Consider the following 26535-nt stretch of genomic DNA (forward strand, 5'->3'; position numbering starts at 1 on the left):
CCTATTTGGAACCAGTCTGTTGTTCCATGTCCGGTTCTAACTTTTGCTTCCTGACCTGCATACGGATTTCTCAAGAGGCAGTTTAGGTGGTCTGGTATTCCCATCTCTCTCAGAATTTTCCACAGTTTATTGTGATCCACACAGTCAAAGGCCTTGGCATAGTCAATAAAGCAAAAATAGATGTTTTTCTGAAACTCTTGCTTTTTCCATGATCCAGCAGATGTTGGCAATTTGATCTCTGGTTCCTCTGCCTTTTCTAAAACCAGCTTGAACATCAGGAAGTTCTCGGTTCACGTTTTATTGAAGCCTGGCTTGGAGAATTTTGAGCATTACTTTACTAGCATGTGAGATGAGTGCAATTGTGCGGTAGTGTGAGCATTCTTTGGCATTGCCTTTCTTTGGGATTGGAATGAAAACTGACCTTTTCCAGTCCTGTGGCCACTGCTGAGTTTTCCAAATTTGCTGGCATATTGAGTGCAGCACTTTCACAGCATCATCTTTCAGGATTTGAAATAGCTCAATAGGAATTCCATCACCTCCACTAGCTTTGTTCGTAGTGATGCTAGGCCCACTTGACTTCACAATCCAGGATGTCTGGCTCTAGGTGAGTGATCACACCATCGTGATTATCTGGGTCGTGAAGATCTCTTTTGTACAGTTCTTCTATGTATTCTTGCCACCTCTTCTTAATATCTTGTGCTTCTGTTAGGCCCATACCATTTCTGTCCTTTATTGAGCCCATCTTTGCATGAAATGTTTCCTTGGTATCTCTAATTTTCTGGAAGAGATCTCTAGTCTTTCCCATTCTGTTCTTCCCCTCTATTTCTTTGCATTGATCACTGAAGACGGCTTTCTTATCTCTTCCTGCTATTCTTTGGAACTCTGCATTCAGATGCTTGTATCTTTCCTTTTCTCCTTTGCTTTTCACCTCTCTTCTTTTCACAGCTATTTGTAATGCCTCCCCAGACAGCCATTTTGCTTTTTTGCATTTCTTTTCCATGGGGATGGTCTTGATCCCTGTGTCCTGTACAATGTCATGAACCTCATTCCATAGTTCATCAGGCACTCTGTCTATCAGATCTAGGCCCTTAAATCTATTTCTCACTTCCACTGTATAATCATAAGGGATTTGATTTAGGTCATACCTGAATGGTCTAGCGGTTTTCCCTACTTTCTTCAATTTAAGTCTGAATTTGGTAATAAGGAGTTCATGATCTGAGCCACAGTCAGCTCCCGGTCTTGTTTTTGTTGACTGTATAGAGCTTCTCCATCTTTGGCTGCAAAGAATATAATCAATCTGATTTCGGTGTTGACCATCTGGTGATGTCCATGTGTAGCGTCTTCTCTTGTGTTGTTGGAAGAGGGTGTTTGCTATGACCAGTGCATTTTCTTGGCGAAACTCTATTAGTCTTTGCCCTGTTTGATTCCGCATTCCAAGGCCAAATTTGCTTGTTACTCCAGGTGTTTCTTGACTTCCTACTTTTGCATTCCAGTCCCCTATAATGAAAAGGACATCTTTTTTGGGTGTTAGTTCTAAAAGGTCTCATAGGTCTTCATAGAACCGTTCAACTTCAGTTTCTTCAGCGTTACAGGTCGGGGCATAGACTTGGATAACTGTGCTATTGAATGGTTTGCCTTGGAAACGAACAGAGATCATTCTGTCGTTTTTGAGATTGCATCCAAGTACTGCATTTCAGACTCTTTTGTTGACCATGATGGCTACTCCATTTCTTCTGAGGGATTCCTGCCCTCAGTAGTAGATATAATGGTCATCTGAGTTAAATTCACCCATTCCAGTCCATTTTAGTTCGCTGATTCCTAGAATGTTGACGTTCACTCTTGCCATCTCCTGTTTGACCACTTCCAATTTGCCTTGATTCATGGACCTAACATTCCAGGTTCCTATGCAATATTGCTCTTTACAGCATCGGATCTTGCTTCTATCACCAGTCACATCCACAGCTGGGTATTGTTTTTGCTTTGGCTCCATCCCTTCATTCTTTCTGGAGTTATTTCTCCACTGATCTCCAGTAGCATATTGGGCACCTACTAGTATTTATTTGTTTCCCCTGCCCCCCATTAGATGAGAAAGGCAGGGCAGACGGACCTGGAGTTGAAGAAATGCCCTTTCTGCACTGAGATAAGCCAAGTCTCTGGTAAAGCCTCTTCTCCTGGGGAACAGATGTTTGCCACATTGAGTTTTTTGTTTTGTTTAGTTGTTACCAAGAATTCTCTTCCCTTCCCCTGCCAGAGTCACCAGAGGCTCATTCTCATTTCTTTACCAGGAGAACCAAGTGGGCTCCTGGAGCTGAAACTCGTGCGCGTGTGGGCCCCTCTGTGACTTCACACCCGGAGTCTCTCACTCCCATGCTGGTTATACAAGGGCTCCAGCCCCACTATGATTGCCGCTTGGGTTTCCCGCCCGCTTGGCTTCTGACCCGTAAGCAGGCCTCAGACTTGATGCGTCCACTTCTCTCCAGATCTGAGTTTGCCTCATGGTCAGCTCTCTGATGAGCCCTCAAGGACAGTCCTTGGTTTTCAGTTTGTTTAGTATTTTTTAAGGACAGAATGATGACTTCCCAGCTCTTCACGTGTAGAAGTTGAAACTGGAAGTATGCTTTGAGCGTGACTCATCTGTCTGTAGTTTGTTGGACATCCTCACCTGGGCATCTCACACTTGGCAAGCCAGAAACAGACTCTCAGTGCCTACCGCCTCTCACCCAGCCACCGCCTGCCCGGGCTGGAGACCGAGAGCTGCTTCGGGCGCCGCCTTCATGCTCACGCCCCCCCTGCGCCCCACCTCCGCGCTCAGCTCTGGGGGCCCCGGGGCGCCCCAGCTGTTCCCTGGCTGCCAGTTTCTTGTTTTCCCTTTTTTCCAGCCAGCATCTAAGAAGGTCTTTGTTTCCCATCATTCCCTCACTTAAAACTTTGAGTGTATTTAGAAAACACACTTTATCTTATTTAAGAAAGAAAAGTTTGTCAAATATTTTACCCACCTGAACTTGTAGGAATTGAGGCGTTAGTGGGGCCAAATGGAGAAGATACTTGTTTTATCATTGTCACCTGTGAGCAACACTAATTATTCATAAGTTGTTTATTTAAAAAATCATTTACTTTTTTGTGTAGTTCAAAAAATGTTTAAACATTTTTTACCTTTTTCATTTTAAGTTTAGTCATCTTTGCTGTTGTTCTTTGTTATACTCTAACATGTGCTGGCCTGTAATGACGACAGATTTTGCATTATTATATAAAGACCTATGTGTCTGTCTGGGGTGCATGTGTGGATGTATGTGTATATAGAATAGTATAGGATAGGTGTCCAATAGCACAAGGAACCGGAAGACCTGCTTCTGGGGAAACAGCCCCTGAGTGGCTCTCACTGTTCTTAGAGGCCCACACTCTTCACAGGGCCAGCCCCCTCCCCTCTAGATCCTTGGGCCTGACATCAGTTCCCAGAGCTCCTTCCTCAGCACGTCCCACATGCCAGAACATCTCCTGTTGCTTAGAACACACTCTGCCCTAGACCTGTACCTGGCACCATTCTCCTATCCTTGCATCTTCTTGGAAACGTCACCTCATCACAGAGGCCTTCCCTCATCTCTCTTTCTAAAGTGCCTGCATTTTTCTCTTACCCCAGCCTGATCTTTCCCCTCAAGGCATGTATCATACACTTAAATTATTTCCTGGTTGGTCTGTTTACTTGTTATTTTGCCAGTCTTTCTCTTTAAAATAAAAGCCTGGTGAAACCAGGCACCGTCTCCATAATGCCTGTCTCTAGCCTAGTGCCAACAAAGGTCTGTCTAGTCAAAGCTATGGTTTTTCCAGTAGTCATGTATGGATGTGAGAGTTGGGCCATAAAGAAAGCTGAATGCCGAAGAATTGATGCTTTTGAAACTGTGGTGTTGGAGAAGACTCTTGAGAGTCCCTTGGACAGCAAGGAGATCCAACCAGTTCATCCTAAAGGAAACCAGCTCTGAATATTCATTGGAAGACTGATGCTGATGCTGAAATTCCAATACTTTGGCCACCTGATGCAAAGAGCTGAGTCATTGGAAAAGACTCTGATGCTGGGAAAGATTGAAGGCAGGAGGAGAAGGGGGCGACAGAGGATGAGATGGTTGGATGGCATCTCCGACTCGATGGACGTGGGTTTGAGCAAGCTCCGGGAGATGGTGATGGACAGGGAGGCCTGGCATGCTACACAGTCCATGGGGTCACAAAGAGACACAACTGAGCGACTGAACTGAAGTGAGCCTAGTGCCTGACATGCGTGAGTGAGCCGCAGAAGAAAGTCCTGATTTACTCATTGGGGAGAATTGATGAGATGAAACGGCTGAGACAAGACTTGGAAAAGTGAGGGAGAGAAGTGTGTGACAGCTTAGAGAAGGGAAGTGCTCTTATCTAGGTCCTCCTGTGTTCCGGGCAGCGTGCCAAGCACTTCCCCACGTGTTGCTTCACTTCCCTAGTGATCCTTTTTATAGAGACGTGAGCAGGCTCCAGAAGCTCGAGGGCTGCTCCACGCTGACGCGGCTGAAGGCAGTGGGCAGGCATTCCGGTCATGGCTGCAGCTCCAAGCGCCGTCTCGGAATCACAGACTCAGGTGTTCCCAGGACCAAGCGGGAGTGGAGGAGGAGGGCGAGGCAGGGGTTGGGGAAACCAGCTAAAGGGCAGCCGCACCCACCCAGCTGGTACCGGGGGGACGTGGGCCCAGGACGGCCAGAGCTGCTCATTTGTTAAAAAGAACTCTGGTCATTTGTGTCCGACCCTTTGTGACCCCGTGGACTGTAGGCCGCCAGGCTCCTCTGTCCACAGGATTCTCCAGGCAAGAATCCTGGAGTGGGTTGCCATTCCCTCCTGCAGGGGGTCTTTCCAAGCCAGGGGCTGAGCCCGCACAGCTCCTGCATTGCAGGTGGATTACCCCTGAGCCACCAGGGGAGCCCGAAGAGCAGTGAACAGGACTTCTGTGGGAAACGCCCCATTTTAAAATGTTGCCAATTGTGTTGTAGTTTTTTTTTTTAATGTAAAATTTGGAGAAATGAAACGAAAGTTACGTCATGACTGGCTTTTTACCTTCAAGCCGTCCCTTTGCAAGCTCTTTTTTCCAGTAGAAACGATGGGCCCAGCCTGGCTGGAACAGAGAGGGTGAATAGATGAGAATGGCAGCGTGTGAGGCCATTGCTGAGGGCCTTTTCGATCAGAACCGGGGGCCTTGGGCGGGTAGAGTGCAGTCGGCACTGCTCTGACGGGCTGCACGTCCCCAACAGTGCCCACCCTGTGCAGAGCGAGCGGCAAAAGCCACACAGGGCTAGCAGGAAGAGATGGCATTATGGCACGACGCTCGAGAGCTCTTGCTGACGCTAACAGCGGGCGTGGGTTCAATGTAAACCGCCACGCTACATATGTCAACAGGCGTGCACGGCGACCCCGGTGCACGTGGCATTTCACTTGAAGGAGCCCTGGAGCTCGCTCGTGGAGGGTGCGGGGACCACATCCCGGGGGCTCCTGTGCCCGGCACCAGCTTCTCCCGTACCATTTGCTTCACCCAGGGCCATTCTTTGGTTCACCTGGTGTTTCTCACTGAGCAGAGTGTTACAAACACGCTCACGATTCACATTAGACTCACATTGTTCTCTAATGTATCAGTCCATGGATGATAGAGCCCTTGGAATTCTCCAGGCCAGAACACTGGAGTGGGTAGCCTTTCCCTTCTCCAGGGGATATTCCCTACCAGGGGTAGAACCCAGGTCTCCCACATTGCAGGCGATTCTTTACCAGCTGAGCCAGCAGGGAGCAGTGTATCAGTAAAATTGGAACAAAAGCACTTTTCAAAGCCAGCATTAAAGCAGCACTGATGGTAAGCAGGCTGCAGAGGCCTTAACCGTGAAAGTCAGAACCGTGTCCCTTCTTCCAGTACTCCCCTGCCCCGCCTCGCCCGCAGTCTGTTAGAGTTTGCAGGTTGGGAGTCTGCATATTTGTTCCGAGTAAAGAAATTAAAGTTTGCCTCTTGTGTTTGTTTCCTGGGGCTGCCGCAGCAGATTACCACAAACTGAGTTGCTTAAAACAACAGACGTGTGTTCCTCTCACAGTTCTGGGGACCAGAAACCCGGAATCCTGGTGCCGGCAGGCCCGGGCTCTGTCCTTCGGTTCTAGGGGAGCATCTCTGCTTGCAGCCGAGTCGCTGCCGCCTCCGCCTCTGCGCAGTGGGCTGCCACCTCCAGTCGACAACGTCCGCAGAGGCTGTCCCAAGTTAGGTCAGCCGTGTGAGTCCGGGGGGTCAGGGCTGAGACACCGTTTTTGGGGGGACGTGGTTCTCCCGCCACACCTTTCTCCTCCACAGGAGGCTTACTCTTTGGATGCGTCCCCTCAGTTTGCGGTCTCGTCTCATTGCGGAGCCTGCCTGCCCATGTGTGTTAGCAAGGTCTCCGCCTCATGGTCACTGTGAGGTTCCAGAACCTTCAGGAAGAAAGTGAGAGCTGGCAGGCGCAAAGAGGTCAGACCTCTGGCTCCCAGACCTCCAGGCTAGGGGAGGGCCTTCCGGAGGCCGTTGGGCTTCGCTCCTCACGAAGCAGGCGGGGCCGCTCCCGTGGCCACCGGGCGCGTTTGCTCGCCCGGTCCAGCTCTCTGCCTCCGGGCGGCCTGCTCCGGGGGCGGCACGCCACAGCTGGTAGCAGCGAGAGGGCCTTCCTGCCCGCCCGCCGCGGGCGCTGCCCCGAGCGTGGAGTGACGCTGAGCGGGCCGCAGCGCTCTGGGCCGTGCGGTCGCAGCTCTGCGCCGCCCCCTCTCTCGCCTCAGCGTCCCTCCCTCAGAGCAGTTTCCTCCTCAGGCTGCCCCACGCCCTGCCGGGTCGTGCTCTCCTCGTTCCCCTGCTGTTGGGCGTCCTCCGTGGCGCTGGCTGAGTGTGCGGCGCTGCACGGCCGGTCTGTCCTCTGGAAGGTGGGCTCCCCGCCGGGCTCACGTGGCGTCCTCAGTACTGGGAGCAGCACTCGTCAGCGAGCAGCTGCCCAGCAAGCACGTGTTAAGCAACTCACTTTCCTCGCCTGTGTCACTTTCTTCCGCACCTACCAGCGCTGTCTCGTCTTCTATACTGGAGATTGGCAGAGCCGTTGGGTAGGACTCTGTGCGTTTGCTGTCGGAACCTGGGGATTGCCGTGTCCCGAGGCAGTTCTGTCAGGAGGGGGCACAGGCCCGTCTGTCGATGGGCACTGGGGTCCCCCAGAGACACCACACATCTGCCCGGCCCAGGGCCCAGCGCGAGCACCCCGGCGTCCTGTCTGCCAGGAAAGCCTGCGGGGTCCTCTGGGAGAGAGCGGGGAGTGGCCTGGAAGAGAGGCAGGGAAGGGCTGGAACAGCTTCCACAAACATCACAAGCGGGAGGAGGAGAAGTTGCTCTTCCCGCAGCAGCTGATTAGTCCTGACTGGTGCACTGGGGCAGGGATGCAGGCAAGAGGCCCCCTCTGGCAGGGGCCTCCTGAGCAGTGGGTGTCCCCGGAGAGCCAGGCTCAGGGCTTGTCCAGGTCGGCGCTCACCGCCTCCAGGGCTGCCGCGGCCTCATGCACGGCCTCTCTCTGCTGCCGACCCTGGGTGTGCAGCCTGAGCCACGTGTTGTGTCTGTGCTTGAGGACCTCAGAGTCAGGACGGGGGGACGCTGGAGTGTCAGCAAGGAGCCTCCTGCACGCGTCACTCCAAGGAGGGCATTTACAGGGCCTGCGCCCTTCTTTAGAGCAGCCTCTGCCAGCTTGGGGTTCAGAAACTCAGGAGAGGGCATTCCCTGCTCATCCAGTGGTTTGGGTTCCACGCTTCCAGTGCAGGGCGCCTGGGTTCCATCCCTGGTCAGGGAACTAAGATCCTGTGTTCCAGGCAGCGTGGCCAAAAAATAAAAGTTAGGGTTGTTCACATTTCTCAATTTGCCTAGAACAAGGAGATACACACATCCATACATACATGGAGCCACACACACACATGGATGCATGTGCCTCCTTAGCGTGCTCTCCCTCTCTCTGTCCCTCTCCATGTGTAAGTTAAGATAACCATCTACCACGCCCCCAGGCCTGGCCTCGCCCCTGAGGTCTGTGCCTTGGCGCAGTTTCCTGTTCCCCTCCTTCTGAAGAGCGTTGTGACTGTAAGAGTAGTAGGGAGGTATCACGCTGGAGTGGCACAGCTCTGTGAAAAGTGGACTCTGAAAGGCTCCCTGTTGCCCCCTCTGCGGCCCTGGTGAGGCCATCCTGGCCCAGCCGCCCCCAGGCTGGCGCTGGCAGCTGCTGCACGCGCTCCGTGAGAGCCCCTCCGCGTTGTGTCTTGTAGATCGTGACTGACCAGCAGACGGGCCAGAAGATCCAGATTGTCACCGCGGTGGACGCCTCCGGATCCCCCAAGCAGCAGTTCATCCTGACCAGCCCCGATGGAGCTGGAACTGGGAAGGTGATCCTGGCTTCCCCGGAGACCTCCAGTGCCAAGCAGCTCATATTCACCACCTCGGACAACCTCGTCCCCGGCAGGATCCAAGTAAGACCTGTTGACAGGTGTTTATCTCAGCATTTTTGCTGCCGCGCTTGTTCTGGACTCTCACCTCTACTCTGGAGGCCAAATCCGTCCCTGAAGGTCCTTTGGGGACCTCTAGCCATGGAGGGTTGCTGCCTTGGCTCAAGTGAAAACCAGCAAGTGAGGGGCAAGGCCCAGAAGGCAGCCACTGCAGTGCTCAGAGAGGGTGGAGACAGGAGGCCAACTGAGAAGGCGGCATGGCCCCCTGGACGACTGTCTCACCACGGCTGACCACAGCCAGGTGAGGGCCGGCTGGTTCTGATCTCGCTCGGCCTGGCCAGCCCTCTGTTCTGTCCTTGCTTCTGTGGGCTGCTGCCTGTGGCCCCTCAGCTCTGGTCTCTGTCCCTGCCTTGGTTCTCCCTCTGATGGGCAAGGTGGGGTCCGGGCAGGTGCAGGAAGGGGAAGAGCAAGAGCTGGCAAAAGGGCAGGGTTACTGGGATGCACTGAATGTCCAGGTCCAGCACCTGGAGGAGTAGGGGCTCAAGGCCAGGGTCCCTCATTGGCCAAGCACAGAGCACGTGCAGTCTGCGGTCTTGTTTAGCTCTGCTTTCTAATTTAAAAAAAAAAAAACAAACTTGTGGTAGCATGTGAACTTCACTGCCTTAATCAATTTTAAGTGTCCAGTTCAGCGTATTGGCGTTGGTGTTAAGTGTTTTGACGTTGTTTTGCAGCGCACCCCCCACCCCGCCCCGGTCCCTCCACAGAGCGCCCCATCCTCCCCGACCGAAGCTCTGTGGCCGTTAAATACCTCCTGTCCCCACCTCTCCCCCAGCCCCTAGCCACCACCCCACTCCTTTCTGTGGGTCTGACGACTCTAGGGACCTCACATAAGGAGACTCCTGTAATACTTGTCCTTCTGTGACTGGCGAATTTCACTGAGCCCAGTATCCTCAAGGTTCATCTGTGTGGTCACATGTCTCAGGATTCCTTCCTTTTAAAGCTGAATGATAGTCCACTCTGTGGATGGACCATGCATGGGTTATCCATTCATCTGTTGATGGATACTGGGGTTGCTTCGACCTTTTGACTACTGTGAACAAAGCTGCTAAGAATCCATGTGTTTTGCAGGGGGCATTCCACTATGGAGAACATTCAGGAATGAAAGGGTTTATTTCCTCTGCTCAGCTATGTTCAGAGCACCAGTGTGCATAGCTTTCAGAGCTGTGCTTCTGAGACACTGCATGGACTCAGGGAACATCTCCTCATCCTTCCCTTCCCAGCTTCCACTCTGATCACCTGAAATCCGAATTCCTCCCTGCTTGCTTAGGCTCCTCTCTCATGAGAGGATGGCTGTGATTCTCTTGCATCTCTTGTAAGAGGTCATTGCACATGCTGATTTCTGTATATGTTCACTGTACTTAAATCACTTTAAGGCTTAGTGGTGGTGGTGGTGGTTGTGTCCCACTCTGCAGCCCCAGGGACTGCAGCATGCCAGGCTTCCCTGCCCTTCACCGTCTCCTGAAATTTGCTTAAATTCATGTGCGTTGAGTCAGTGATGCCATCCAGCCATCTCATTGTCTGCTGCCCGCTGCTGCTTTTGCCTTCAGTCATTCCCAGCATTAGGATCTTTTCCAGTGAGTCAGCTCTTCACATCAGGTGGCCTGAGTATTAGACCTTCAGCAACAGTCCTTCCAGTGAATATTCAGAGTTGATTGATTTCCTTTAGGATTGACTAGTTTGATCTCCTTCCAGTCAGAGGGACTCTCAAGAGGCTTCTCCAACACCACAATTTGAAAGCATCGATTCTTCGGCACTCAGCCGCCTTTTTGGTCCAAGTCTCATATCTGTACGTTACTACTGGAAAAACCGTAGCTTTGACTGTACAGACCTTTGTCGGCAAAGTGGTCTCTGCTTCTAACACACTGTCTAGGTCTGTCATCCTCTCCTTCCAAGGAGAGGGCATCCTCTAGTTTAACGGCTGCAGTCACTGTCCACAGTGACTTTTGCAGCCCAAGAAACTAAAATCTACACTGTTTCCACTTTTCCCCTTTCTGTTTGCCATGAAATGATGTTATGATATTAGTTTTTTGAATGTTGAGTTTTAAGCCAGCTTTTTCACTCTGTTCTTTCACCTTCATCAAGAGGCTCTTTAGTTCCTCTTTGCTTTCTGCCATTAGGGTGGTGTCATCTGCATGTCTGAGGTTGTTGATATTTCTCCCAGCAATCTTGATTCCAGCTTGTGCTTCATCCAACCCGGCCTTTCACATGATGTACTCTACATATAAGTTAAATAAGCGGGGTGATAATATACAGCCTTGTGGTACTTCTTTCCCAGTTTTGAACCAGTCAGTCATTACTTCCACTGTATAATCATACGGGGTTTGATTTAAGTCATACCTGAATGGCCTAGTGGTTTCCCCTACTTTCTTCAGTCAAAGCCTGAATTTTGCAATAAGGAGTTCATGATCTGAGCAACAGTCAGCTCCAGATGTTGTTTTTGCTAAGTGTGTAGAGCTTCTCCATTTTTGGCTGCAAAGAATTTCAGTCAAATTTTGGTATTGACCACTTGGTGAGGTTTATGTGTAGTCATCTCTTATGTGCTGTTGGAAGAGGGTGTTTGCTCTGACCAGTGCATTCTCTTGGAAGAACTCTGTTAGCCTTTGCCCTGCTTCGTTCTATACTCCAAGGCCAAACTTGCCTGTAACTCCAGGTATCTCTTGACTTCCTACTTTTGCATTCCAGTCCCCTATGATGAAAAGGACATCTCTTTTTGGTGTTTGTTCTAGAAGGTCTTTATGGAACAGGTCAGGTTCAGCTTCTTTGGCATCAGTGGTTGGGGCATAGACTTAGATTGCTGTGATGTTGAATGGTTTGCCTTGGAAATGAACTGAGATCTTTCTGTTATTTTTGAGATTGCATTCAAGTACTGCATTTCAGACTCTTGTTGACTATGATGGCTACTCCATTTCTTCTAACAGATTCTTGCCAACAGTAATAGATACAATGGTCATCTGAATTAAATTCACCCATTCCCATCCATTTTAGTTCACTAATTCCTAAGATGTCGATGCTTACTCTTGCCATCTCCTGCTTGGCCGCATCCAATTTACCTTGATTCATAGACCTAACATTCCAGGTTCCTGTACTATATTGTTCTTTTATAGCATCAGATTTGACTTTTACCACCAGACACATCCACAATTGAGCGTTGTTTCCACTTTGGCCCAGCCACTTCATTCTTTCTGGAGCTATTAGTACTTACCTGTCCACTCTTACCCCAGTAGCATACTAGACACTTTCTGACCTGAGGGGCTAATCTTCCAGTGTCATATCTTTTTGCCTTTTCATACTATTCCTGTTCATGGAGTTCGTGCAGCAAAAATCCTGGGGTGGTTTGCCATTCCCTCCTCCGGTGGACCACGTTTTGTCTCCACTATGACCTGTCCACCTTGGGTAAACCTGTGTGGCATGGCTCATAGCTTCATTGAGTTACACAGGCCCCTTGGCCTCGACTAGGCTGTGACCCACATCGTTTCATAGCAGTTGTTGTTCACTTTTTCACGTGCCTTTTTCAGTCACATTGCTCTTATAGATGGAGAGCACTGTGGGTCATGCAGAAAGTCACCTGCAAAGGAAGGAGAAGTAGGTTTCAGAGGCTCCCTGGCCCAGTCCCTCCACTGCCAGAGCCTCATGGGAGAGCTAGTTGTTTAATCAGTAAGGCTTAATTATTTTTCTGCTAAACGTACTAGTCTGAACTTCCAAGCTTTTTCACGAGAGTAGAGAAGCAGCCAGAGAGACCTTCAGTATCCTCACGGTTGGAGCATCTGCATGGGACTCCCCCACGGCCCCGGGTCTTGGTGGTGGTAGCAGGTTGGAGGGTGGGTCATTGAGAAGTAACATCTGACCCTGGGCAGCCCCACACCCACCCCCGCCACTGCTGAAGGGCATGGTCCAGAGGCACAGCCTCCCATTCCTCCTGGCAGATGAGGTTGTCAAGTGGAATTTTCCCATTTCTGCCCAGAGTAGTTCTTAGAAACCCAAGATTAGGAATTCACAGTTGAGCCTGACTTGGCTTCTTGCTCTGGTTTTTCAACATCTTCAGTTCAGTTTAGTTGCTCAGTTGTGTCTGACTCTGCGAACCCATGGACTGCAGCACGCCAGGCCTCCCTGTCTGTCACCAACTCCCAGAGCTTACTCAGACTCATGTCCATCGAGTCAGTGATGCCGTCCAACTATCTCATCCTCTGTCACCCCCTTCTCCTGCCTTCAATCCTTCCCAGCATCAGGGTCTTTTCCAGTGAGTTAGTTCTTCACATCAGGTGGTCAAAGTATTGGAATTTCAGCTTTAGCATCAGTCCTTCCAATGAATATTCAGGACTGATTTTCTTTAGGATTGACTGGTTGGATCTCCTTACAGTCCAAGGGACTCTCGAGAGTCTTCTCCAACACCACAGTTCAAAAGCATCTCAGTTCTTCAGCGCTCAGCTTTCCTTATAGTCCATCTGTCACATCCATACATGACTACTAGAAAAACCATAGCTTTGACCAGATAGACCTTTGTCAGCAAAGTAACGTCTCTACTTTTTAATATGCTGTCTAGGTTGGTCATAACTTTCCTTCCAAGGAGCAAGCGTCTTTTAATTTCATGGCTGCAGTCACCATCTGCAGTTATCTTGGAGCACAAGAAAAGAAAGTCTATCAACTTTTTCCACTGTTTCCCCATCTATTTGCCATGAAATGATGGGACCGGATGCCATGATATTAGTTTTCTGAATGTTGAGTTTTAAACCAACTTTTTCACTCCTCTTTAATTTTCATCAAGAGGCTCTTTAGTTCTTCTTCACTTTCTGCATCTGCATATCTGAGGTTATTGATATTTCTCCTAGAAGTCTTGATTCCAGCTTGTGCGTCTTCCAGCCCAGCGTCTCTCATGATGGACTCTGCATATAAGTTAAATAGGCAGGGTGACAATATACAGCCTTGACGTACTCCTTTCCCGAGTTGGAACCAGTCTGTTGTTCCATGTCCAGTTCTAACGGTTGCTTCCTGACCTGCATACAGATTTCTCAAGAGGCAGGTCCAGTGGTCTGGTATTCCTATCTCTTTCAGAATTTTCCACAGCTTATTGTGATCCACACAGTCAAAGACTTTGGCATAGTCAATAAAGCATAAGTAGATATTTTTCCAGAACTCTTTTGCTTTTTTAGTGATCCAGCGGATGTTGGCAATTTGATCTCTGGTTTCTCTGCCTTTTCTAAATCCAGCTTGAACATCTGGAGGTTCACAGTTCACATATTGCTAAGCCTGGCTTCGAGAATTTTGATCATTACTTTACTAGCGTGTGAGATGAGTGCAGTTGTGTGGTAGTTTGAGCATTCTTTGGCATTGCCTTTCTTTGGGATTGGAATGAAAACTGACCTTTTCCAGTCCTGCGGCCACTGCTGAGTTTTCCCAATTTGCTGGCATATTGAGTGCAGCACTTTCACAGCATCATCTTTCAGGATTTGAAATAGCTCAATAGGAATTCCATCACCTCCACTAGCTTTGTTTGTAGTGATGCTTTCTAAGGCCCACTTGACTTCGCATTCCAGATGCCTGGCTCACACCATTGTGATTATCTGGGTCGTGAAGATCTCTTTTGTACAGTTCTTCTGTGCATTCATCATCTTATTTCCTGTTTATTCTTAGATCGTCACGGACTCTGCCTCTGTGGAGCGTTTGCTGGGGAAGACCGACGTCCAGCGGCCCCAGGTGGTAGAGTACTGTGTGGTGTGCGGCGACAAAGCCTCAGGTCAGCAGGCGGTGGGTGTGCTGGGTGCACCCAGGGACCGGCATCACAGACCAGATCCGGGCCGGGGAGGGTCAAATGTGACTGTACTTTTCTTTACTGGGATGATGATGGCCATAAGCAGATCAGGTTGTCATAGGAATCAAAAGGAAAAGTCAAGAAACTGTGTTGTGATTTGTAAATCATGGTTGACTGTTGATTATGTTTGTACTAGTAAGAAGGTAATCAAGACTTCCCTCATGGTCCAGTGACTAAAAACATGCTTCCACTGGGTTTGATCTCTGGTTAGAGAACTAAGATCCCACATACCTTATGGCCAAAAAAAGGCAATCAGTCGTGAGCGTAGTTAGCACTTGCCCAGCGCTTTGCTGTCTCACAGGCTGTCTGCTGCCTGACCCGCCCTGGTCCACACTGCAGCTTCGTCTCTCGCGCCCTCGCGATAACCCAGGGTGAAAAACAGGAGGGAACATGCCCTTACGGCTGGAGTCCCAGGTCAGGAAAGGCCTGGAGGCACATTCGTGACCTCGGTGGTTGAGCGTGTGCTGTCGGATAAAGAGAAGGCTGCCCCAGCTGGCAGCCCAGCCTGGGGAGCGTAACACACACAGCCCCTGTGTCTCTGGGGACGCACTCCTGGGCCTCCTTGCTCGGGAGGGGACGAGGGGACTTCAGAAGAGGCCTGGCCCCTGCGGGAGCTGTCAGGAGTAACAGTGCCGGGGACACTGCTTTCATAGCAGCTTTGGGTGCTTGGTGGTCCCGGTTTGAAAAAAAAAAAGGTGAGCCAAGCCCCTGAAGAGGAAGACAAGCCCTGGTCGGGAAGGAAGCTCCCGCGCTGCCCGCTCCTGCCACAGTGCTGTCCCTTCTCTGAGCCTCCCCTGCGCAGCCTTGGTCCTCGTTGCCCTTGTGTTCAGACCTCTGGGCACTGGATATGCTCTTTTCTAGTTGCTTCCTGACAGGCCTGTCTGACCCCTGTGTCTCTGAATCCCCATCTTCTTGCTCAACAAGGAGAGACACTGTAAAGATTTGAGCAAATGAATGAAGCTTGAACATACCAGAGGCCACAGAATCTGCTCAGCTTCCCCTTTCTGGGCTTAACGCTCATCACAAGCTTGCAGTGCCCTTTGTCTCCAGATATGAGAGGTCCCTCTATGGCCTCGAGAGCCCGAGGAAAGCCGCTGCAGGGAAGGAAAAGAGATGTGTGCAGAGTCCCGTCAGCACCAGTGTTCTTAGAGGCTCACAGTTGGGGCCCCCAGGTGCACAGCTGGAGAAGGGCCCGCGTGCCAGAGCCCAGGGCGGTGGGCTGTTCTGCAGCCGCTGTCCACAGTGGCCCCGTGAACTCTGACCCCGCAGTGTTAGTGGTGACTTGGGTTACAGGAGAGCATCTCGAGTCAGTCCCCGCTGGGATTTTGACGAAAGGTAAACGTACAGATGCGAATCTTTAGTGTGGGAGGGAGTCAGAGTTTAGAGGCCCCGGAGTGAACAAGCTTAGAATAGAGAGCTGTGCTCGGGACGTGCATCTCGAGGACAGGGAAGCACCGTGAGCCACAGGCATGGTGCCTTCTTAGGGCCTGGCCGCGCGGTCACAGCCGCGACGCTGCGTCCTCTGGTCACGCCCCCGCCCTCAGGTTCATCTGCAGCCAGGACAGGACTCACAGACGGAGCGAATGTGGGCCAAGGCCCCGGGGGCTGAGGAAGCACGGGCTGCTGTCAGCTCTGCGCGGCTCCCCGCAGCACAGGGGAGCTGAGGGGTCCTGGCCGGGCCGCCTGCCCAGCCTTCTCCACGGCCCCTGACGGGCACCAGGCTCAGGCACGCCATCTGCCAGCGCCACGCACCATGTCCGAGCTTGTGGCCTCCATCTTGGCCTCGCAGGCTCCTCTGAAGGTGGGAGGAGGATGTGTAGGCCCAGGGGCCCGTGGTGGCCCCGTGGCTGCCAGCATGGGAGCCCACACACCAGGCCCACGGACGTCCCTTCCTCTTTCAGGCCGCCACTATGGGGCTGTCAGCTGTGAAGGCTGCAAAGGTTTCTTCAAAAGGAGCGTGAGGAAAAACCTGACCTACAGCTGCCGGAGCAGCCAAGACTGCGTCATCAACAAGCACCACCGGAACCGCTGCCAGTTCTGCCGGCTGAAGAAGTGCTTGGAGATGGGCATGAAGATGGAGTGTGAGTAACAGGGCTCACACCCACAAGCGTTAACAAGAGGGGAGAATGTGAGGTTTCGCTGTGTGGCCTTAAAATACGCCAAGAAGACCGTGCCTGCTGGGGCTTCGCCCCCGTTCACCCTCTGGGTCAGCTCGGTGGTGCGGTGACGCTGCTGCTGGGCGGGGTCAGTTTCCACAGTGAAAACCTCGTCCCGACGTGCGGGAGCCAGCGTGCGTGTGTGGGGAGCAAACTCAAGCTTTGGGGTGAAGCCGAGAGAACACAGCCCCAGCCCTGCCCCAGGAGCTGGAGGGCCTGGGCACAGCACATGCCCTCTGAGCCTCCGGTCCCAGCCTGTGAAGTAGTGCCCTTGTCGTGCCACGTCTGGCTCCCCTTTTCTTTCCCCGTGAAGGTCTGTTCTCTTCCGTTGTTTCTGGCACGGGTGCGTGCACTTGTGCCAGACGCCGAAGGGAGGGGCTGCTGGCATGACCCCCACTGGCAGGTGGCAGAAGCTGTCGCGGCTGGAGCCGGGCGTTAGGGTGCATCCTCCGCCCCAGGGGGCTGGGCAGCTCTGTCGGGCCCACTTGAGGGGCTGTTTCTCCCCTGGGAGAGAGTCCTGTGAGCAGAGAGAGCCCCCAGTGGAAGCTGGGCCAGGTGTGTCTCCGTGGTGCTCATCACCCCCAGAGCAGCGGGCTCAGCGTGGGGGAGCCCACCTCCCCGCAGAGGGAGGGGCTTCTGTTGCTGCAGCTCTTTCTTCTCAACACGGGTGTTTCTGTTGTCACTTAAGCTGTGCAGAGTGAACGGAAACCCTTTGACGTGCAGCGGGAGAAACCAAGCAATTGTGCTGCGTCCACTGAGAAGATCTACATCCGGAAGGACCTGCGGAGTCCTCTGATCGCCACGCCGACATTCGTGGCTGAGAAGGACGGGGCGAGGTCAGTGCGTGTGAACAGCCTGCGGGGCCCTGGAGCTGACGTGGGAGGCTCAGGTGCTCCTCGTGGGGGGCTGACGGCCCCACCTGTGGGCCTCGGCCACCTTGTTGGAGCCGCTGCAGTCACACCCCTGGACAGGCCCGTGGAGGGTGGACTCAGGAGAGGGTCAGAGCTTCCTGTCTCAGGGGCTCGGATTACGTGCTGTAGTTCAGGCATCATTCACGCAGGAAAACGGTTGTTCCGTGAGTCAGGATTGGGGCTCTTGCAGTAGAGATAAAAGGCGTGAGACCCAGCTGTGGTCTGGACAGCACCACGGGTCAGTTTATACGTTGCTTTAGTGTGATCTCTCAAACCTAACTGTAAAGAAGCAGAGGGAAATGGGAAGCCCTGTTTTGTACTGTGGCACGCCCCCGAGCTGGGAATGCCCTGCTGGTGCTCCAAGAGCAGGTGGCATTGCTGGTAGGGCCGGGAGGCGTGTGTGCATCCTGTCTCTGGCAGGCCCGGCGCTGAGCGAGCGCGCGCGTCCTCCGGCCCGGCCCGCAGACGCGCAGGGTCGATGCAGCGTGAACTCTGCACTCAACGCTGGAAGCTACTCTGGGTTTCTTTATGTCTTAACTAGACAAACAGGTCTTCTTGATCCAGGGATGCTTGTGAACATCCAGCAGCCTTTGATCCGTGAAGACGGAACGGTTCTCCTGGCCACGGACTGCAAGGTGACGTCCCGCTCGCGCCCTTCCCCCTTCTGTCTCCACGTGGGCACCGCTCTCGGCCTTCGGGCTGTGGAGGGGGGTGCCCTCCTCAGCTCTGTGCCCTTGGTACAGCCGTGCTGTGGGCTGCTTACGGTTACAGCACATTGGGAGCTAGCGTTCGACTTGGCAGACGCTCTGGGGTCTCTTGTGAGGTCTCTCCCCCAGTAATGCACTTGGACAGACTGCCGGCCGGCTGGGGAAGTGCTGCCTCTCCTAAGACGGCCTTTGGCAGCAGCCCCCAGTTTCTCTGTGGTAGGTGCCCGCAGGAAGAAGTCCCGCCAGGGCTGACGGGGACAGAGCGAGGCAGCTCCAGGGAAACCGGTGTGTAGACAGAGACGCTGGCTGCCTCCTGGGGAGGAGCCTGAGCAGAGGGCTTTATCCCGGCAAGGGAGCCCACTGTGTCTCTGGCCTATGGTTCCCGACACACACAGCCCAAGTGACGGGGGCGGCAGCTGCCCTGAGCCCAAGGCCCCGCTCGGGAAGGAGCCCCTGGGGACAGTGTCACTGTCCCCCTCAGAGCTGCAGCTGGGCCCCGTCTGCTCGGGCACACGCGGTGCATCCCGGCGCGTCCTCTTGGGTTCAAGGGAGGGGGATGAGGGTTGAGGCCCACTGCCTGTGGGGCGGTCGGCCTCGTGGCTCGGGCACCGCTGACCCGTCTCCCCAGGCACGTGGCCTTCGCCCGGCAGACAGGCGGGGCATGACCTGCCGCCTGGGTAGAGGGGCGGGCACGCCAGGAGCAGGAAGTAGGGCCCGAGCGCCCTGAGCTCCCGATGGCCGAGGACCGCACCCCCATCCCGCGTGCCACCCGCACAGAGGGCAGCGCAGAGCGGGCGCCCGCCAGGCAGGGATAACGGGAACCTCGAGGAGTCAGTTCCGTGAAGCGTGCAGCGCCCACTCTGTAACTGCCAACAGCTCGGAGTTGGCTGGGCGGCAGGAGTGAAGCACAGTCAGGACAGGCGGCCTGCCGTGCCTGCTCCCCCGACCCAGGGGAGCACCACAGAGCCCCTGAGGGCAGCTGTTTGCAGGAGCTGACTTGGAAGCTCTCTCCTATGAAATAATTATACATTCAAAATCATTTAATCTGAATAAGTGATGGTATCTCGGATGCCACCAAGACCCGTGCTCCCTTCGCCCCCTCTCTCCACAGGCCCTGCAGAGCAGTAGCCCAGGACCGCAGGCAGCGCACGACATGCGTCCAGGCGTGGGGTCTCTTTTTCACTCTGCGGCTTTTTCCCCTGCAGCGTATCTGTCATACGCTGTGTTCATACGACAGAGATCAGCAGATCTATTCTGTTACACGGTGGTTCTGTGATTTATTAATCACTTCTCTGTTTATGATCTTTTCTACTGATTCTGGTCTTTCATGTTTATAATCAAGATACAGCAGACGTTTTTGTTTATGTACCTTGATTTGTTTATCCTTTATTTTCTGGCTTTCTTTTTTAAAAAATTGAGATATTAATTCCCACACCAGAAAAATTTACCCTTTGAGCATGTAATTCGTGGTTTTCAGTTTATTAACATAATTGTTACAACCATTCCTACTGATTCTAGAGCATTTCATCACCCCAGACAGAAAGCCTGAACCCACGAGGCAGTCACTGCCCCTTCTCCCACCCTCAGCCCTGCCAGCCGCTCGTGTACTCTCTCACTGTGGTTTTCTCGGTGCTGGACCTTTTGTCTAAAGGGAGCCGTGTGGCACGTGGCCGCTGGGCCTGGCTGCTTTCTCGTAACGTAATGTTCTCAAGGCCCAACCGTGTCGACGCCTCCTCAGTGCCAGTGATGTGCCGTTAAATGGCTGTGTCGTGGTTTGTCCATTTGGCAGCTGATGAACGTTGCGTTGTTTCTGCTTTTTGCCTCTTAAGAATAATGGTGCTGTGAACACTGTGTACAAGTGTTTTTGTGCAGATGTATCTTAACTTTTCTTACATACGTGCCTAGGAATGGCGTTGCTGTGGTCGTGTAACAACTGCACGTCTACCCTTTTGAAGAACTGCCAGGCTGTTCTCCAGCAGCTGCACCATCTTCTGTTCCCACTGTGCTCCCATTTTCTCCACGTCCTTGCCAGCACTCAATATTATATGTCTTTTGACTGTGACCATCCTAGTGGGTGTGATGTGACATCTCATTGTGGTTTTTATTTGCATTTTTAACTAGCTTATTTGTCTTTCTATTATTGAGCTGTAAGAGGTCTTTAGCTATTCTGGCTACTAAACCATTATCAGATGTATAATTTGCAAAAAGTTCCTCCCATTTTGTGGGCTGTCTTTTGTGTGTGGGAGGAGAGAAGTTGTCTCTTTACTTTATTTATAATCTTTTGAGGCACAAAGGTTTAAACTTTGGTGACATCCAGCTTATCTGGATGTCATTTTATCTGTCATTTTATCTTGTGTGTAGGTTTGTATAAGTACCATCACAATCAAGATACAGAACTGTTTGATCACCAAGAGTGCTTCCTCTCACTGCCCATTGTGGTCACACCTCTGTAGAAGCTGCTTTTAAAACAAAACTATGCCCTCACTTTCCTGAGAGGCATGTGTGTATGTCCATCTTTAATATCACTGTTTTCTGGTTAACAGGCTGAAACAAGCCAGGGAGCCCTGGGCACATTGGCAAATGTAGTCACTTCCCTCGCCAACCTCAGTGAGTCCCTCAACAATGGTGACACTTCAGAAATGCAGCCGGAGGACCAGTCTGCAAGTGAGATCACGCGGTACGAGCCCCTGAGAGTGGAGGCCCCTCCCGCACGCAGTCACTGCTCTGGCGGGGGGGGGGGGCAGCGTCTTGATGCCTGCCCTGTATTTAATGACGGACTGCAGAATTGTCACGGGGCCCCTGCATGTCTGTCTGCTTCGTTTTAACTACGGGGCTGTGGACCTGTTTAGGTTACGTGATACAAAATAGTCTGAAAACTTCATTCCAGATGATAAAGGGGACTGAGTAGTTCAGGGGAAGCTTACAGGTCAGGCATACTTGTCACTGTTTATTGGACCTCAACATCAGTAGTGCAGCCCCTTTCTTGCTTTTGTTTCAGCCTGTTTTCCTCAAGTAGTGAGTCCAGAGCTGAGATAGATCCCTCAGGGTGGACGGATACTGGTGGTGAGATGGCACCAGCTGGCTGGACGCCTGTGCCCTCGGCCAGGGTACACTCCCTGCAGCTGGCCTGTGCGTTTGCTCCTTTTCTGTTGGACCTGCCACTCCTGCCCCTCATGCCAGGCCAGGTGGGGGCCGCTCAGGGGCAGTGGTCCTCAGGTTCCCTTGTGGTCTGGTAGAAGATGCCAGTCTGGATCTGGCAGAAAGAGGGTGGAATGTGAGTTAGGCCAAATTCCATTCTACCACTTAACTCCTGGTGATCTTGGCAAAGTGAGCTTTCACATCTCTGAGATGGAGGGAATTCCACCTTGGAGAGTAGTTCTGAAAAACAGAAATTATGTGTGAGAACAAATAACATCTAGCTTAGTGTCTGAGACCCTGTGGAGACACACGTGGCTGCCGCTGCTCCTCCTCTCAGACAGAGTTAACTGTCTTTTCCTAAAGGATGTCTCAGCTAGAGTGCTCCTCCTAGAAGGGGACTCAGGGCACGTGCTTGCTCCCTTTCTGCCTGCAGGGCGTTCGATACCTTAGCGAAGGCACTTAACACCACAGACAGCACCTCGCCTCCAAGCCTGGCGGACGGGATCGATGGCAGCGGCGGCGGGGGCATCCACGTCATCAGCAGAGACCAGTCCACGCCCATCATCGAGGTCGAGGGCCCCCTCCTCTCAGACACTCACGTCACGTTTAAGGTGAGGGCTTCTGCCTGCCTGCCTTGGTTAAAAACCAGACCTGGAAGTGAGCCCGTCCAGGTGGTGGCAGCCTCCTGGCCCATCTTTGCTCGCCTGGCCGTCTGGCTCTGCCGCTGACCCTGAGGCTGGCGTGGCCTCCTCCACTCTCCCGGGACGGCCTGGCTCCAGCATCAGCTCAGGCAGGCCCTTGGCTCCCACAGGCGTTGTTCCCAGCCCTTGGGCCTGCCCTCCTGCCCACTGGGGACACCGAAAGTAGCTCTCAGATACGCTTGCAGGCTGGCCAGGTCCCCAGGGCCCCGCTGTGCACTCAACTCCCGAGCCTCACTGCTCTCTTGAGGACACTCCCAGGCTCCCTGAGCCCCCAGTCTCGAGGTCTGCAGAGTGAGTCTTCAGTTCCCCAGTATTCTCCGCTAGAATGAACTCGTGAGTCCTTGCCCACCGTTGCCCAGGGATCGAAGGGCAAGGGTCCCTAGGGGGACTCCAGCTCCAGAGGCATTCAAGCCCTTCTGGGACAGAGGGGCTCCTGGGGCCCAGCCCGGCCCCCTGGGTTCTGCTCTACTCTCCCTCGCTGTTCCCTGACACCACCTGCCGGTCCCTGCCCGCCCGTTCCCACTGGACTTAGACTTGAATCTGCGGATCAGAGTGGAGCTGCTGAGAACCGGTGCCGGGAGGCAGCGTCGGTGCCTCATCCTCGTGGATGAGCTGGGCCCCGTCCCCGCCTCTCCAGGCCTGTCAGACTCCAGCTCACTGGGCTCGCCTGCCTCCCGAGGGTCTGCGCGGGGCTGGGTGCTGACAGGCCCCGGGCCGTGTGCCCTCTGCTGCAGCTCACGATGCCCAGCCCGATGCCCGAGTACCTCAACGTGCACTACATCTGCGAGTCGGCCTCCCGCCTGCTCTTCCTCTCCATGCACTGGGCCCGGTCCATCCCCGCCTTCCAGGCCCTGGGGTGAGTGGCTCTTCCTCGGTGTCCCTGGCAGGACCTCCCCGGCGCCAGGAACGGCCTGGAGGGGGTCTGAGGGCCCTTCCAGTGTGTTCCTCTATGAAGAAATACAGTCAGCAGACTGGTGGCGAGAGACCACCTTGGCTGCCAGGGCTGTGACGTCCCCTGACCTTTACTGTGCCTCCTCCGTGCGTCTCGGGCATGCTGCCAGAGCAGGGACGGAGTGGACGGAAGGCAGTTGTCCCTGGGTCTTGAGGCAGGGTGGGGGTCCCCGTATGGGGGCCCCGGAGATGAGAGACGGTCTCAGGGGGCCTCACCCGCGCTGTCCTGAGTGGAGACCCACCCCTCCCTGGGCAGCAACACGTCTCTAGCCTTGGGAGGTCCCCTTGGTCGCTGAGGCCTCTGGGGCCAGCCCCACCCAGGGCTGCTGAGAGAGTGGTCTGTCCTCAGAGGGCTTTCAGGCGAGGCAATTGTGTGGAGAGCAGGCCTGAGGCCTCCAGAGGCCTCTGGCACACGCACGCCAACGGGACTTGGGTGGGGTGTGCGGGGCTTGGGGCAGGGGCAGCAGCCCCACACCCAGCCCGCCTCCGTGTCCCCAGGCAGGACTGCAACACCAGCCTGGTGCGGGCCTGCTGGAATGAGCTCTTCACCCTCGGCCTGGCCCAGTGCGCCCAGGTCATGAGCCTCTCCACCATCCTGGCCGCCATCGTCAACCACCTGCAGAACAGCATCCAGGAAGGTAGGGCCAGCCTATCCCAGCGCCGCCCCGGGCTGAGTGGAGTTCATGCCGCCACCGGCTTTAGTGTCTAAATTCCTATCCGGCTGCTGCTTTTCCTGTAATGAAGATGAAAGGGGAAAGGTGCTGAGTTCTGATGCAGACATTCTGTACTGTTTTCAGAGTAGTCACCATCTCTGTCTTCATCCTCAGGGACAGGTTACCCTTTCATGCAGCTCACAAACCCTCAGGACCCTGTGGATTAGACACTGTTCCTCAGGGCTGCATGTAGGAGGCCAGGTCCCAGGGAGGGCTGGGCCCGGGTCCGGGTCCGCGGCCCCCCGTGCAGGGCATGGGTGGACGCGTGGCGCCCTGCGAGATCAGGGCCGTGTCAGGACGGGAAGCAGCCTGTGTGGTCCCTGTGTGCTGTGTGCCCACGGCAGCCTGAAGACCGTCGGGTGCCCACACTGCCCAGGGTCTAGGCTGACCCTGTGCACCACACCTGCCTCCGAGCTGGAGCCGGCCACCCCTCTCAGTGGGTGTCCCGGTGTTGGAGGCACCTAGTCACACCGTTGTGTTTCTAGTTACTTCCTTCAGAAGTTACATAAAGGTAACTTTTATAATCTGTAACATTTTATTGAGTTTTAGATTTGTTCACAAATGAGCTTTAGTTTTATTTCTAACTGAACATCACACTATCTTCAGCAAGATACTGTCAAGAAGACAAAATCAAACAGTAAATAAAACTGTTGTAGCAACTAGAAAAGGCCAGGGTGTTCAGGTGGCAAATGTTTATCAATGCCTGCGGAGACTTAGAAAGAACTGATCTTGATGGATCTGGCGTGTGGGCCTCAGCAGGTGCGGGCCACAGGGCCGCCCAGAGAGTCGCCGTCCGGGGCCAGGGGTCACACAGCAGAGCGGGTGTGGGTGCCTAGAGCCACTTCACCTGCAGTGGGAAAATGGGGCTCTTGAGATAACCGGGTTTTCATTTAAAAGTGAAATTCTCTCCTTTTTTTCCAATCTGTGTCCCTCCAAGAAGCAAGCCCATTTACTGTTCTCACCAGCCTTTCTCAGAGGATGTCTGTGTTGATTTCTAGATAAACTTTCTGGAGACCGGATAAAGCAAGTCATGGAGCACATCTGGAAGCTCCAGGAGTTCTGTAACAGTATGGCGAGACTGGATATAGACGGCTATGAGTATGCATACCTTAAAGCTATAGTTCTCTTTAGCCCCGGTAAGATATGCGGTGGTCACTCGCGGCGGGTCCCCACCTGTGCTACTGATAGTTCTGCACACGCGCATGTTGCCAAGCTGTCAGCAGTGTAGAGCCCCACACTGCGTGCCTGACTGTTCCCACAGCACGTGTGCTTTGCCAACTGCTAACATGAACAGAACGCTTGTTACAGTTGTTTTTATAGTCCCAATGTTGTAGTAACTTCATATGTTCAATAGATGTCATTTGAATCCTAACAAATAGGATCTTTTGTATCCACGGGTTCTACATTGGTGGATTCAGCCAGCCATGAATCAGAAATACTCGAGGGCCACCCCTGGCCGTCCAGTGGTTGAGACTCCGAGCTTCCAGCGCAGGGTGGCCAGTTTCAGTCCCTGGTTGGGGAATTAAGTTCCTACATTCTGTGTGGCAAAAGAAAAAAAAAATGCAAGGAAAAAAATGTTCCAGGAGTTCAAAAGTAATATAGAGGGGATTTAAAAGTGTACGGACAGACGTGTAGGTTACACGCATGTTCAACGTAAAGGACATCAGGTGATCTGTGTGGGGGTCCCAGAGCCAATCCCCTGTAGCTACCAAGGGACAGCTAGACCCTGCCCACTGCCCTCTGCTCGGTCTTGCTCTCCGCCAAGGTTTAGGGACGTTAGCACATACTCCAGCAGACTGACCCTGCCCAGCAGCTGCAGGGCACGCCGAAAGGCCTGGTCACAGCAGGCAAAGAGGCAGCGGGGCTGCGGGCGAGAGGAAGAGTGGCCGCGGGCAGTCTCACTCACTGCCCCGCGGCTGTTCGAGCCTCCTGAGAGCCCACTGGGTTAAGCTGGACCCGGCATAACCTCTCCACCCCACACCTCCCAGCCTCCTACTTAGGAAGGAGAAAATAGCTGACAGGACGGGAGACACTACATGATGACATGTCTAGAAAGCAGATGGTGACTCCTGATTCTGCATGTATGTGTTTCCTAAAGTAGGAAGCCACAGGGCTAGAGCCAACCCCAGTGGGACCGTGGAGGCTGGTGTGACCACCCTGGGCCAGGCCCCGCTGGGAACCTGCAGGTCTCGGCAGAGCAGAGGAGGGACCAGTGTTCTAGCAGCAGTCTCTGACCTAGACCAGCCCCCAGAGCTCAGTCTGTTGCACTTGAGAAGTTTGTCAGAAGTATGATTAAAAATAAGTACTGAGAAGTCTACACATGAGGCTTTCCAAATACAGAGGGGCAATTTGCGGTACTTTTCTTCTTCAGATCATCCAGGTTTGACCAGCACAAGCCAGATTGAAAAGTTCCAAGAAAAGGCGCAGATGGAGTTGCAGGACTACGTTCAGAAAACCTACTCGGAAGACACCTACCGGTGAGGCACACGGGCAAGACGGGGGTGAGGCTGGAGCTAGCTGCAGATAGCAGTTACGCCGGCCTTCCACTTCTGGCAGCCCGGTAGAGCCTCCATGTGACCGCACTTTAATCCTTGCGTTTTCTCGGTGATGGGGGAGTGCGGAGGATCAGGAAGCCCAGGCCATCCCAGTGTTGTGGGTGACTGTGGGCAAGACGTGGGGTTGCTCCTCTAGTTCGAGGGGTTGGGAGTCGTCCTCTTGTTTGGGGCTAACGGTGTGTGTGAGACATGAGTTCTCACAGAGACCGCCCCCAAGTCCAGAAGAGTCAGCGGCTCTGCCCCTGGCTCCCCACCTACTGAGGAGACAGTGCTAGTAGCTAGAGCGCTTGACAGACGAGCCCACTGACAGAAACCAAATCTGACGCCTACAAATCGCGACCGGGCTGTACAACAATGAC

At 53.4% G+C, this 26535-nt stretch overlaps 1 protein-coding gene across 6 annotated transcripts in view; it reads left to right on the forward strand.

Moving 5' to 3' along the window:
* The window catches only part of NR2C2 (nuclear receptor subfamily 2 group C member 2), a 109705-nt gene that overhangs the window by 77587 nt on the left and 5583 nt on the right, over positions 1-26535 (forward strand). For 4 of the 6 annotated variants that reach the window (XM_040246695.1, XM_040246694.1, XM_040246693.1 and 1 more), the window contains 11 exons: positions 8302-8502; positions 14167-14269; positions 16246-16425; positions 17189-17336; positions 17953-18046; positions 20662-20795; positions 21690-21867; positions 22692-22813; positions 23407-23546; positions 24620-24757; positions 25993-26098. In XM_040246695.1, the coding sequence (XP_040102629.1) occupies positions 8302-8502; positions 14167-14269; positions 16246-16425; positions 17189-17336; positions 17953-18046; positions 20662-20795; positions 21690-21867; positions 22692-22813; positions 23407-23546; positions 24620-24757; positions 25993-26098 (1544 nt within the window). Of the gene's footprint in view, positions 1-8301; positions 8503-14166; positions 14270-16245; positions 16426-17188; positions 17337-17952; positions 18047-20661; positions 20796-21689; positions 21868-22691; positions 22814-23406; positions 23547-24619; positions 24758-25992; positions 26480-26535 lie in introns of those variants that run through there. The other 2 variants (XR_005722141.1, XM_040246697.1) reach the window with 2 other exon arrangements.

This window comes from Oryx dammah, unplaced genomic scaffold (genome assembly GCF_014754425.2).
Source record: "Oryx dammah isolate SB20612 unplaced genomic scaffold, SCBI_Odam_1.1 HiC_scaffold_9, whole genome shotgun sequence".
Taxonomy (NCBI): Eukaryota; Metazoa; Chordata; class Mammalia; order Artiodactyla; family Bovidae; genus Oryx; species Oryx dammah.